This window comes from Hemicordylus capensis, chromosome 6 (genome assembly GCF_027244095.1).
Source record: "Hemicordylus capensis ecotype Gifberg chromosome 6, rHemCap1.1.pri, whole genome shotgun sequence".
Taxonomy (NCBI): domain Eukaryota; kingdom Metazoa; phylum Chordata; class Lepidosauria; order Squamata; family Cordylidae; genus Hemicordylus; species Hemicordylus capensis.
Window position 1 is genome coordinate 4,848,502 of NC_069662.1, and position 14,647 is coordinate 4,863,148.

The 14,647-nt window shown below is 49.5% G+C and overlaps 1 protein-coding gene across 7 annotated transcripts in view; it reads right to left on the reverse strand.

The window, feature by feature from the left end:
* The window catches only part of CARMIL3 (capping protein regulator and myosin 1 linker 3), a 70,768-nt gene that overhangs the window by 55,829 nt on the left and 292 nt on the right, over positions 1-14,647 (reverse strand). For 6 of the 7 annotated variants that reach the window (XM_053265200.1, XM_053265203.1, XM_053265201.1 and 3 more), the window contains exon 2: positions 7,149-7,333. The exons of the other annotated variant lie outside the window; for it this stretch is intronic. In XM_053265200.1, the coding sequence (XP_053121175.1) occupies positions 7,149-7,287 (139 nt within the window). In that variant the 5' untranslated portion in view covers positions 7,288-7,333. The remainder of the gene's footprint in view (positions 1-7,148; positions 7,334-14,647) is intronic. 7 annotated transcript variants of the gene reach the window in all.

A 14,647-nucleotide genomic window follows, 5' to 3' on the forward strand; every position in this document is an offset into this window, starting at 1 on the left:
TCAACATCCCAGCTCTGAGATCCCCGCAACACAGCAGCAACCAAACAGCAAACCCACTTCTCCCCCTAGGATTCACTCAAGGGAAAGCCTTCCTGGTCCATCTGGGAGATCTCTTTGTCTCTCATGCCTCCTCCATCCTTCCGGGCATGTCATAGGAACGTAGGAAGCTGCCATATACTGAGTCAGACCCTTGGTCTATCCAGCTCAGTATTGTCTCCACAGACTGGCAGCGGCTTCTCCAAGGAGGCAGGCAGGAGTCTCTCTCAGCCCTATCATACAGCAACGTACTGTATGCTTTGGTAGTTTGTTGGTTCAATAAAAAAATCTTGTCCTATTAAAAAAAAAAAATCTTGTCCTATCTTGGAGAAGCCAGGGAGGGAACTTGGAACCATCTGCCCTTCCCAAAGTGGCTCCATCCCCAGAGGGCAATCTCTTACAGGGCTCACACTTCTAGTCTCCCATTCATGTGCAACCAGGGCAGACCCTGCTTAGTTAAGGGGACAAGTCATGCTTGCTACCACAAGACCAGCTCTCCTCTCCTAAAACCAGCTGCCCAAGACAGGAGGGCCATGGCCAGGTCTCTGCCTTTAAGCCAGTGGTTCTTCACCCTTTTGCACCTATGCACCATCCAGATCCTGAAGTATTACCCATGGACCCCTCTCCCCCACTCCACCATTTATATAATATGCTTTCATAAGGCTCCAGGAACAATGAGAGGGGGAAATACTGCTCAGAATAGTTATTTTCAAGAACTTTATCCTAGTTCACCAGGAAGCAAATTAAATTCAGTGCACCAAAGAATTTGCACTTGAATGTGTGCATAAAAACTCCGGGAAGGTCAGGCACTAGGTTGGGAAAAGGACCGAACAGGACAGGGGTTCTCAAACCTGGATCCCCTGATGTTGTTTTAATATACTTCACATCATCTCCAGCCACCGGCCATGGTGGCTGGAGATGATGTGAAGTGTATTAAAACAACATCAGGGGATCCAGGTTTGAGAACCCCTGTCCTGTTCGGTCCTTTTCCCAACCTAGTGCCTGACCTTCCCGGAGTTTTTATGCACACATTCAAGTGTGCATAATTCAACCATGGTGAATTCATGGTGAATTCAACCATTCAACCACCATTCAACCATGGTGGCCAAAGATGATGGGAGTTGTAGTCTAACAACATCTGGGGACCCAAATCTGGGAACCCCTAGAATAGGAGTTTCCAGCCTTGAGTCTGCAGATGTTTTTGGACTACAACTTCCCTCATCATCCTCAGCCACTTTGGCCACTGTGGCTTGGGATGATGGGAGTTGTAGTCCAACAACATCTGCAGACCCAAAGTTGGGAACTCCTGGGACAGAGGGAAGAAGACTGAAGACGCAGCTGTGGAAGGCTGGGGAGACTTCAGTGGGATCCCAGAACCGAAGCAGGAGAGTGCAGGCAGGAAGGCTGCAAATTCTGGAGCAGAAGGCCTGAGCAACAGGCTGGGAAGAGTAGAGGCTGTCACACTCAGGAGCGTCTTGTCAACAGTGAAGGCAAAACGGCAATGAAATGTGCATGACAATACTTCACAAAAGCTTAAAAAACGACCTTTTAAATGCGCAAAAAACCAGGGTGTTAAAATAAACTTACAGACACGTAAACAAAGCAAATGTTGCAGTGTGAAGTGAAACACCATCATCTACGCTCTTTTTGACATACCAGCTGGTAACACACCAAGCCTTAGATGCAGTAGCCAAGCCCCAATAGAAACAAATGAGAAGGGAGAGAAGAAAAGGAGCCAACCTTTTAACCCTTTCAGTGGCCAAGATATCTCACAGCTTCTTTCATCTCTTCCTTTACATTAATATTGGGTTGCAACTGCTCTACAAACATTACTTCTTTAATCTTACATCTCATTAAACCCCCTCCAGCTGCCAGTATCAACAGTCTAATTACCAGGGAAGGTATAATTAAAATTCAAGGAAAATAAAGGAGGTACACCGTGTCTGATTATAAATAGACTGGGTTCAGAGGAGGGCAACCCAGATGAGGAGGAGATGGCTGAAGGAGCGGAATCTGTTTAGCTTGGAGAAGTCAAGGCTCAGGGGAGACACAAGGGCCGTCTTCCAATATCTGCGGGGCCTTTACGTGGAAGAGGTCGCGGGCTTGTTCTCTTCTGCTCCCGAGGGGAGGACTAGAACCAAAGGGCTGAAATTACGAGGAAGCCTATTTAGAATTTCCTATTTGTAAGAATGGCAGAATTGCTTGTTTGACAGCGGAACAGTTTGCTTCATGCAGCGGAAGGTTCTCTCCTTCACTGGAGGCTTTCAAGATGCAGGCTTTTAGCTCACATCTCCACCGGAATGGAGGGTGTTCATTCCCACATTGGCCTGGTTTACCCCGAAGTCCGTGTGACATGTCAGAAGGAACTCCATACACGCTTCGGGGTTTCCCCTGCGTATTGGAGTCTACCCCTTTTTGTGTCTGGGGTTTAAAAAACAACAACTTTTTGCATTGGGGTATCCAATATGCCCTAGACCCTTGCAGTAAAGCCTCGCAGAGTAAACCCAAGGTAAAGCTTGCTGTCTGGGAAAGCTCCAGGTGAAACTTCCCCCAGAAATTCGGCAGGCGAAACTGCCATCAAAGCACTTCCACACTAGTGAAATTAGGGCTGCATTTATGCTTCTGGTTTAAAAATGCCACTGCTGAGCCTTGGACGAGAGCAATTTATTAACTAATTAGGCTGTCATCCAATTAAAGAAGCCTGAGTTGATTAATTGAATGACTTTAGCTGATTAATCCATTAAGTGATGGATTAACACAGTGGTATTCAAAGGTAAAGGCAAAGTGTGCCTTTGAGTTGGTGTCGACTCCTGGCGCCCACAGAGCCCTGTGGTTGTCTCTGGCAAAATGCAGGAGGGGTTTAACACTGCCATCTCCCGAGCAGTAGGAGATGATGCCTTTCAGCCTCTTCCTATATCGCTGCTGCTTCCTGTATCAATATAGCCTGGGAAACATACCAGCGGGGATTCGAACCGGCAGCCTCTGGCTTGCTAGTCAAGTCATTTCCCACTGCAGCATTAGGTGGTTTCAATGGTATTTACCTCTGAGTAAACGTCTACAGTGCAGGGCTGTGCTGCAAATCTGCACATATATAAAAAAATACTCCCAGGTGGGGATGTGTCATGGCAGGCAAAATATTTGGAAAGGCATTCCCTCATGGGCACACATGAAGCTGCTGTCTACTGAGTCAGGACTCTTGGTCCATCTGGTTCTGGCTTGTCTACACCAGGCCAGCTCAACTTTGGCCCCTCCAGCTGTTTTTGGACTACAATTCCCATAATTCCCGGGCATAGTGTCCAATTACCAGAGATGATGGGAGTTGTAGGCCAACATTTGCAGGAGGGCCAAGGTTCAGCAAGCCTGGTCTGACTCTACACAAGGGATTCTCAACCTTGGGTCTGCAGATGTTGTTGGACTTCAGCTCCCATAATCCCCAATCAAAGGCCACTGGGGCTGGGGATTATGGGAGTTGAAGTCCAATAACATCTGGGGACCCGACACTGAGAATCCCTAGTCTACACTGACTGGCAGCAGCTCTTCAGATGTTCATGCAGGGGTGCTTTGCACTATCGGAAGATGCCAGTTATTGAAACTTGGAGCTTCCACAATGCTCTGCCACTGAGCCTCAACCCCATCATCATGGGTGTAGGAGACCAGGGAAAGATGGCATCTCTCCCCAACCACCATTTTTGTCAGTTTTTGTAGTGAAAAAATAAGGGGTTTTTAAAAAGAAATTTGCTGCCCAAGTCATTGTGACCATTTTTGCCAGTGTATCAGGAGTTAATCTAACCGGTGAATCCATTGCATGCTGCATCCTTAAATGAATAAGTAGTCTCTGAGCAAGTACAGAGTGCTTTCCTTCCCCCATGGAACAACTACAGATTGCTATCCCACGTCAGGGTTTTAAGAACTTCTGGGTCTGCGGCTATGTTCAGAGCCAGCATCTTTCTTCCGATAAATTACCCAGTGTATTTTTTCAGCCCCCTTCGTTAACTCGTTCTTTTGGGAAAAAATCCAGGCCGCTGTGGTTAAGCCAACGTTATCAGAGACAGCTACTTGCACCTCAGCAATTTAATACCTGTTCTTCCCCCAGCCAATTTTCCCATCTTAGGGAGATTGGCAGAGAGAGAGAAACCAATATGGCCACAATTGCTGACGTGATAAAAGATGGGAAATTGAATTGGGATGAAGAGCATTATGGGATCTTAAGGCTGCATAATCAGGATTCCATGATCCTGAGGCACATTTCAACCCTTAAAACTCTTCCCAATGCCAACGTTTAAGCTAGCTTGCACACACTGTAACCTCTCGCCCGCAACTCATTCCCACAACTCAGTTTCCAAATGAAAGGTGCTGAGGTCCAGCTATACTCTGGGAACTAGAAGAGTGTTCTCCTTCCCACCCAACCCCAGATACTGAAGGGTGGGCTGTATTTGTTTAATAAATATAGACCTGCAACAAAACATTGCAGTAGATCCCGGGGGCGGGGGGATTGCCTGAGCATGATGAAAGATTTAGGCACCTTTCCTCCTCAGAAGCAGAATGGGTTGTGACTGTCTTGAGGGAGTATTCTTCAAAGCGATACATTTCCCACACTTTTTGTTCAAGCCCGCCTTGCTGCCCCCTTCGCCACTGAGTTCCATTAGCTCTCTCCACCTAATTGTCTGTTAACTGCCCTCTGAATCTGCGAACATTTCATTCCATTGAGTTACATTGGGGCAATTTAGGGTGGGGTTAGGGGTTTTTTTCTTTTCTTTCCCCTTTAGGTTTTTCCCTTCAGATTTTTGTGAAACAGAATATTCTGCGGGTTACTCCGAGTCTTCTAGCACCTCCCTCTCAGCCTCAAGTGTTCTGGTTATGGGTTCATAAGCATCATAACATTTTTCAGCTCTTTTGGAAATAGATCTAAAGAGGCTCTCTTACCCTTCCTACATTGCATATTTCAAGCCAAATCCTGGTAAGCTCCAGCTCTAATTAAACATTGGCTCACTTATAAAGAATTAAGAATTTTGAGATACAGATATAGATCTATAGATATATATACCACCTGATTGCCTCTTGTACAGAACAGAGAGCTGGCCTTGTGGTAGCAAGCATGACTTGTCCCCTTAGCTAATATGGATGGGAGACTACAAGTGTGAACACTGTAAGATATTCCCCTTAGGGGATGGAGCCTCTATGGGCAGAGCGTCTAGGTTCCAAGTAGGGATGTGCATGGAACTGGGCAGGGAATGTTCAAAGGTGTGGGGGGGTTGTCTTTAAGGGGGGGGAGGGTGCACTTACCCCTCCTTCCGGTTTTCCCCTGCTGGCGTTCGGTTTTTGGCAAGTCCAACATGCCTGACACGCATGTGCACACAACACACGCAGGCACGTCGGGTACTTCCGGTCAAGGGGGCAGCAGGGAGGTACACTGCTGTCTCGATGGACCTTCAAAAAACCTAGTGCCGGTGGGGGGAAAGCGGAGGGAGGCATAAGTGCACCCTCCCCCGCCCTTAAAGACAACCCCCTGTCCTCGAACCGGCAGAACCAGCAGTCGTTCGAACCGGTTCTGTGCACATCCCTAGTTCCAAGTTCCCTCCCTGGCAGCATCTCCAAGATAGGACAAGATTTTTTTTTATAGGACAAGATTTTTTTTTAATAGGACAAGATTTTTTTATTGAACCAACAAACTACCAAAGCATACAGTACGTTGCCAAGATAGGGCTGAGAGAGAGTCCTGCCTGCAACCTTGGAGAAGCCGCTGCCAGCCTGGGTAGACAATACTGAGTTAGAGGGACCAAGGGTCTGACTCAGTACCTGGCAGCTTCCTATGTTCCATTAATGAACCTGGGGAACCAGACAAGCACCTAGTGCCACACTCACAATATTTCATTTGGATCAGAACCCCCCACGCCCACACCCTCCAGCATCTCACAGGCACACTTTTGGTGTGCTCTTGGTTCATTTATTCATTTCCCATGTAATCACCTGCCTTCTGCCGGTGTAAAAGCCAGGAGGATTTGCTTTAATTAAAAACACCGTTGCCCTACAATATATTAGCAGCCATCCAACGTATCCGACTGCAGCTGTGCGAATGGGCAGACTGCATACAGCAGGCTGCATCAGTGTTCATTTTATATTTGTATTTTATTAATTTGGTTTTTCATACTTTTATACTGCCGGATCTCCCCCCACCCCCCACCGGGTCCTGCTATGCTGCCTCATCATGGCGGGGGGGGGGGTTGTTCCTGGGAGGGATGAGCGAAGTACGCCGGGAGGTACACTCCCAGTAGGGTCACCCAAAGCACGCAGGTCATCCCAGCTGCCCAGCTAAAGCAAGCAGGCACCTATAGTGGGCAGCAGTGATATAGGAAGGTGCTGGAAGCGGGCAATCACTTCAGCGACAACGACAGAGGCATCATTTCATACTGCACGGGAGGAGGCAATGGCAAACCACTCCTGTATTTCACCAAGAAAACCACATCTATGTGGCCGCTAAGAGTCGCCACCAACTTGACGGCACTTCATCAATCAGTCAATCAATCCCGCCTGATATGTACACACCTCTAGGCGGTGCACAAAATTTGTGCGCACGCATTGACACTGGAGACATCTGCTCCCCACTTTGAGATTTAACTTCCAGAGACCCTGAGGAGGGAGAGACCCCTGAAGAATGGGGAAATGAGCACATTCATTGTAAGGCCTGGGTGTGTGTGTGTGCGTGTGTGTGTGTGTGTGTGTGTGACCCCCATCAACCCCCTATATGTGGTTCCCTGGCTGGTCGTTAACTGGGCCTGTGTGAAGATTCGGCCACAGCTGAATGCTCTGCACGGTCTCCTGGGCACCACAAAGAGGCGCCCATTCCCACTGGCCAGTGCTGTGCCTCCATCTCTGTGGACCACTGTGGGAAACAGGATGCTGGACTAGATAGGCCTTGGGCCTGGTCCAGCAGGGCTCCTTCTTAGGCATCCGATGCTGTCCGTATGCATCATCTTATGCCTGATCTCTTGCTCTGGCTTTGCCTCCTTCCAGCCGGCCTCTCGGGGAGCCGTTTATTCTGCCCTATCTGTGCCTCAGGTCTGACCGGCCCATTCCATCCCTCCTAACACAGAAGCAGAGCCAACATCACCCACCCCCAGGAGACTGACTGCCGCTGCTCGATACGAGTCTCCGGGTATCCAGGGCTTTCAGAGAGCAGACGTGTCTGGGTTCGAGGTGCTGATTCAATGTTGTTAGAATAAACTCTGCCCACAGGGAAAGGGGAACCAACATTCATTTTTAGAGCACCATGGGCTGGCTTTTCCTGTCTGCTCTCTGCCTAGATGTTAAAAAAGGAGAGAAAAAGTAGCCGTTGGGCAACAAACCTCCAGATTGAGGAAGTTTTGCCAGCACACATCACAAGGCTGAGGCAGAAGGCTTCCTTGCCTCACAGTGAAAGACCCATCAGCTGCCTGCAGACTCTCTCTTGCGCATGCACACACACACACACACACACACACACACACACACCACTTACTTTACCATTTTGGTGGGGTCACCTTTGCAAATTCATTTTGAGCCGGATTAGAGGATTTAGATGTGTACTTAATGCTGGTTTGCTTTGGTTAAAAGCAGCAATAACACTGTGTGTGTGTGTGTGTGTGTGTGTATGCACGCACGCACACATTTGTGCATGGATGTGTGTGGAGTATACATGTGTGGAGAGGAGAGGAGATTGATTTTTATTCATCCTATTTGCACATCTGCATTTTCTGAACACTCACACAGCCGGCCTCAGTAACGGTCTGTGCTTTGGATTACTGATGGTACAGTATCTTTATAAATTATTCGTTCATATTGGCACGCCGAGAAGCGTGGGAGTGAGTGCCGAGACGTCTTGCAGGACTCTGTGTTTCAAAAGTGAGTGTTCGCCTCCTTACAATTAGGGTCACAATCCAGCGCAGGGGTACTATTTCTCCAACCAAAAGACATTCCCTACACTGCAAAGCAGGAGCTGGAGAACAGGAAGGTGGTGTGGAGGTGTGTATTCCCTCTTCCCTCCTCCTGCTTAATGCAGTGGTTTCCAACCAGGGTTCCTCCATAGGTTGCTGAACTACAACTCCCATCATCCCCAGCCACAATGATTTGTAGCTGGGAATGATGGGAGTTGTAGTGCAGCAACATCTGGCAGAACCCTGGTTGGGAACCACTGGCCTAGTGGGTGAAACCCCTCCCTCCCTCCCACGGCTTCCTATAGGATAATAGGAAACTGCCTTCTACTGAATCAGACCACCAGTCCATCTAGCTCAGGATTGTCTACCCAGTCTGGCAGCAGCTTCTCCGAGGTTACAGGCGGGCAACAGTCTCTCTCAGCCCTATCTGGAGATGCTGCCAGGGAGGGAACTTGTAGCCTTCTGCATGCAATGCTTCCCAGAGCGGCCCCATCCCTTAAGGGGAATATCTTGCAGTGTTCACACATGTAGTCTCCCATCCAAAAGCAAACCAGGGTGGACCCTGCTCAGCAAAGGGGACAATTCCTGCTTACTACCACAAGACCATCTCTCTTCTAATTTAGTATTGCATCCACATTGGGGCTAACCATAGGAGGGCCTTGAAACTACAGATTCAAGTGGTTTGCAAACTGTGGCTTTAGGCAACCCTGGCTAGCCCTAACCTGTCATATGATCCAACAAGTTCCTAGTCCCTATGTCTTCCCAATCACAGTGCCTATTTTGTCCCAGTTTATTCCTGTCTCGGCCATGCTTTGTCAAGATTTGTAGTGCGAATTGCACAAGTTGTCATTCTCCTTTCCCAGGATCGCTGTTAAATCACAGAGTGGTTGGATGGACACAGTTTTTCTAAAGTTCACATGACTGGAAACGCACGCTCAGGGATACAAAGGCACCCTGCATTGCTATGACGTAGTTACACTAGGTTCCCAACCTGAGGTTCCCAGAAGCTGTTGGGCTACAATTCCCCTCATTCCTTGCCACAGTGGAATGCAGTTGCAATGGGTGGAGATGTTGGGAGTCCAACATCTTGGATTCCAAGGTTGAGAACCCCCAAGTTACACTAAAACAGGGATTCTCAACGTTTGGGTCCCCAGATGTTATTGAACTTCAACTCCCATAATCCCCAGCCAAAGGCCACTAGGGCTGGGGATTATGAGAGTTGAAGTCCAATAACATCTGGGGACCCAACATTGAGAATCCCTGCACTAAAACAATGGGAACTCATATGTGAACGGGGGATAGGAGCCAAGAATCTGCATTCCATTGGGCTGCTGACAAATTGATCAGGCTTGCTTTAACAGTAAAATCCTATTACTGCGTACTCAAGATTGTGCCTTTCTGGAATACATAGGCTCATGCCAAGAGGCAAATGTGATCAATGAACAAAAACAGGGGCTCCCAAAATGTAGTACTCCAGATGTTGCTGAACTACAGTTCCCGTCATTCTCAGCTACAATTTATTGTGGCTAGGGATGATGGGAGTTGTAGTTCAGCAACATCTGGAGCACCACCAGTTGGGAACCTCTAAGTATAAGATTGTATACTGAACGGTCATACAAAAAATTAGCAACAATTACAGATTCTTCTTTTCTTCCTTCCTAGTTCCATAGATGATTACTGTGTTGGCCCCAAAATATGATCTCTTATCAAATCAATGTAGGTTTATGCAAGCTTCCAGTGGTTACAGACATTTTGCACAGAGTAAGAGTTCTGTGTCTCTCTGAAGCTTGCACACCCCTTAACATGGACCTAACTGGTCCAGTGAAATATATCATTTTTCCTGCTTCTTTGCTTCTCTCTTTCCTCCTCCTGCTCCTCCTCACAGTCACCCACCTATTGCTCCTCCATAATCTCTCCTTTGCCTTTCTCTCTTCACCCACAGAAGATCTCTTTCCCCCACCTATCTTTTATTTAAATGCAATAAACTCCTTATAAAATGACTCCTTATAAAAGGAGTCAACCACCACAACTCATTGATATGCATTTAAGAACTGCACGGACCAAGGTCCACCAAATGCCGCTGGAAGTCACAGGCAGGAGTTGAGGGCATGCCTTCTCTCCTGCTGATACTCTCCTGCAACTGGTACTTGGAGGCATCCTGCCTTTGAGGCTGGAGGTGGCCTTTAGCCCTCCAACTAGTAGCCAATGATAGACCTCTCCTCCATGATGTTATCCAAACCCCTCTTAAAGCCATCCAGGTTGTTGGCTGTCACCACATCTTGTGGCAGAGAATTCCAAAAGCTGATTATGCCTTGTGTGAAAAAGTACTTCCGTTCGTTGGTCCTAGATTTCCTGGCCATCAATTTCATGGGATGACCCCTGGTTCTAGTGTTATGTGAGAAGGAGAAGAATTTTTCTCTATCCACTTTCTCCACACTGTGCATAGTTTTATAGACCTCTATCATGTCTCCCCGCAGTCGTCTTTTTTCTCAACTAAATAGTCAAATAGTCTTGCCTCATAAGAAAGCTGCTCTAGGTCCCTGATCATCTTGGTTGCCCTCTTCTGCACCTTTCCAGTTCGACAATGGCCTTCTTTAGATGTGGTGACCAGAACTGTGCACAGTACTCCAGGTGTGGCCGCACCATCGTTTTGTATAAAGGCATTATAGTATTAGCCATTTTATTTTCAATCCCCTTCCCCTTGGGAGAGTCCCAAGGGGGCAGCATTGACTCTGTACCACTTGGTACAGTGGTGGATCACACTTCTCGACAGGATGAGGATTTAAATTCCGTTTACAAAATGGGGAAAAAACTCCCACAGGGGAAAGCGGACTGGGCTAAAACCTTTTCTCCCCACTGTGCTCATTGGGGGGGGGGGCGCTTAGAAAATGGCACCCACACAACCTGACGTGGCACAGTCTCCGGCTAAGCCTGAGATGGAGTGATGGAAGCTGCCAGGAAGGATTCCTCTCTTCTCAGAGTCGTGCTCTGTGCACACCCACCTCTTTTGAGCGGAGACTCAACAGTCAACAGACTCCCCATCTCTTTTATTTACTACCAGGCATGTGTGTGTGTGTCAGAAAGAGAGAGCCAGAGGGAAACGGTGCAACACTCTTGTCACACCTTCCACATGTGTGTTTGGTGTAAAACCTAACACAGTCCACAGTGATCCAACCTGTTTTATGAATGCACAGATGCTCAGAAGCATGCAGTGACTCAACACAGGGGTTCCAGATGCCCCTGTGACTTAACACAGGGGTTCCAGATGTTGTTGGACTACAGCTCCCATCATCCTGTCACACTGTGGCAGGGGGTGATGGGAGCTGTAGTCCAACATCTGGGGACCCATGCTTAGGAACCCCAGCTTAATATGTGCTGTGGAAATTTGTGCACGAGGGCAACGAGGTCTCTGAGTCCGTGCAGAGTGCTTCCCTCCTTGCCACGGAGGAACACCTGTTACTCAGAAGGAGGAACTGACCTGTTCTCTGTTGCTTCTGAAGGCAAACTGTAAGGAGATTTAGGCTGAACACTGGGGAGAATGGTCTAACTGCAAGAGCTGACAGTGGAACAGTCTGCCTCATGAAACGGCAGGCTCTCCTCCCCCGGAGGTTTTCACACAGAGACTGGATGGCTGTCTGTTAAGGATGCTATAGCAGTTTCCTGCGTGGAGAAGAAGGTTGGACCTCCAGGGTCTCCTCCAGCTCTAACATTCGGGGATTCTAACCAGCCATTCCCAAAGGGCTGAATTAAGGGGCTAGTCAGCATGGAAATCCTAGCACCTTTCATTCTGTCAGGTAGCTGTTGGGAAGTATAGAGAGAGGAAAGTTATCTGCCAGAGGCCACGAGGTCTTTTGTTATGGTTGTGCTGTGTGTGTCTTTGTTGCAATTGTGTGTGGGGACATGGGTGGGGGTGGATTCTGATTGAATGCTCGTAGGCTGCTCTTGCACATGCTCAAAGTCACTCTGCAAAATAGTGAACCTTAGTGAAGCAGTTCTCAGCCTGGGATTCCCAGATGTTGGATTACAACCTGGGAGGGTGGAGTTGTAACCCAGCAACATCTGGGAGGCAAGGTTGAGAATCCCCCTGCCTACATTAATTGGTACACACTAAGGGAACAGGCTGAATTTGGCATGAGCCATCTCGGTTGTGCGTTTCTTCTAAATATCTGTGAATGAATGCAGAGGGTTCTGTATTTACTTGAATCCAAGACTAGGTTTTTCCCCAGGTTCTTTCATGTTAGAAACCAGAGGGTCATCCTAAATTCAGAGCCCCCTTCCTTTGGGGTAAATAACGTTTCTTTCTTTCTTTCTTTTTTAAGGGGCTCGACTTACATTCAGAGTTGTCTTGCATTTGGGTAAATACGGTAGGCTAGGCAAGGGGAAACTGATTAATCGGTGGTTACTTGTGTAGGGCAAAGATAGGGATGGGAACTGGGTTCAAATGTGGGTTGGTGGAGACCCCATGGTCTTCACCGGGGGGGGGGAGAGCCATGGGGAGGGGGAAACAGTTCCACAGAGGGTGAGTGTAGCACTTGTTGGGGGGGCGGATACACCATTTCCTCCGGAGTGTGTGTGGGTAGATTTTCTCTGCTCCCTTTCAACTGATAAGTAAATTGGGGACAAACAGGTGAATAGACAGATAGATAGATAGACAGGCAAGCAATTACTTAAATCAGGGATCCTCAAACTTAGGTCCCCAGATGTTGTTGGGCCAGAACTCCCACCATTCAATTAACAACGGGAGTTGTAGTCCAATAACATCTGGGGATCCAAGTTTAAGTAACCCTGGTTTACACTTTGGGTGTGCCAAGTTTATCCGGCTGCTTTTGCTGCGTGATCAGGACGCAGGCAACTTCCAGTGTCAGAAAACATTTGTGTGGATCATCTTTTGTGTGTGCAACCCTGTGCGTGTCTGTCTGGCTCACTGGGCCATTGTGTGTTTCTCTGCAAAAGGATGTTGCAACAGACAGACAGACAGACAGACAGACTCACGCTCTCTCTCTTTCAGTGGTGTCTCAACACCTTCTCTTCCTCCCTGTGCCTACCCTGGAGATAAAAACAGCCAACCCCGGCAGCTGCCAGGGAAAAGAGGGACCCTGGCATCCAGGTAGGGACACACCAAGAGGGATAGCAGCAGGATGGCAGAGGCAGGGGGGGAGTGGGGGACGACACAGCAGAGCCTCCAGCTCCTCCGACTCACACACACTTGCACATCATCCCCGGCCTCAGGAGACCACCCATTAACCGGCAGGCAGCTCTGAGCGCTCAGCAATAATCCACCGGCAGCCCAAGGTGGGGTTTTCAGAGATCAACCGTTTCCCTTCCAAGCCACAGATGGGAAACCAGCCCCCAATCCGCCTCTCCCAGCACCCACTAGGCCCTCTTGGGCGCCCTGCACCCCACATCCACCCAGAGGAGAGGAAGGAAGGACCCAGGGATCCCGGCCGCTCCCATTCAAGCCCGGCATCTCCGTTCCCACCACCACCTCCTCCCCCAGGGAGCCCAGGAATCCTGAAGAGCCATTAAGTGCTCAAAGCTGGGCGGCTGGAATGGGGGAGGCAGCGAGGGAGGGGCTGAAGTACCATGGACAGAGATGGAGGGCAGAAGCCAAGAAGACCCTGTTGCTGGGGGAGGGGGAAGAAGATGGGGGGGGAGGAGAGCCATGGGGAGAGGAAAACAGTTCCACAGAGGGTGAGTGTAGCACTTGTTGGGGGGGGGGCGGATACACCTTTTCCTCCGGAGTGGGGCAGAGATAACAGGAGAGGGGGGCAGAGGGGCAAGGTTTTAGGAAAGGCTGTTTTCTGCGTCCTGGGCAGGGACGGTGGGGTGGGGGTGGACAGGGCAAGGGAAGGCAGGATACTTTCCTCCCTGTGGCTCTGGGGAAGTCAGGACGGGGGGGGGGGGGCTATATCCCTGGAGATGGAATGGGGGGCAGGAACGATGGGGGGGCGTCAAGCGATTAATAAGTCTGCAGTGGAACTGGGGATAATGCTATGGTTGGGTGGGAAAGGTAGACACATCTCCAGGTTCTGGGGATGGGGGGGACTGCAAGTGGGGTGCATGAGGAGACCCACACCTTGGAGCTGAAGTTGGAGGGAGGGGGTGAGTGAGGGGAGAGGCAAGCAGCACTCTCCTGCTGTCGGAAGGGAGGGTGGCTGGAAATGGGGTGGGGGGAACAGCACCTATTGGTTAGAGAGCGAGGAGGGTGCCCTTCCCCACGTGGGGAGGAGAAAGGGAGCAGGCTTTGACCCAAGGCAGACCATTCCCTATGCTGGGGTGGGGGTGGAGAGCAGGCAGGGATCAGGGGCAGAGAAATCATGATTACCCTGGGAATTGTGCGGGGGGGGGGGGTTAGCTACCTTGGGAAGGGTCAATTCACCTGAGGGGGGGGGTGCAGGGCAGAGCTATTCCCACTCTTTAAGAAATGGGGTTGGGTGTTTTTTGGGGGGGAGGCGGGGGAGATGTTATTGTGGGGGGGGGGCAACAGAAGGGGTGCCCTGGGAAAGAGGCATTCCCCAGGGCTGAATATGCCCCGAGATCTGGAGGTGGGGGCTGGGAAGCAAAGATGAGAAGGGCGTTTGGGGTGGGTTCTTTTTATTATTTTTTTTAAGGGGAGGAGGGAGCTGCTGCCCACCCACACGGCGGGGATGAGCAACGCCCGCGTGGCTGGGGGGCGAAAGAGAAGGCGAGCCCCTTTGCCC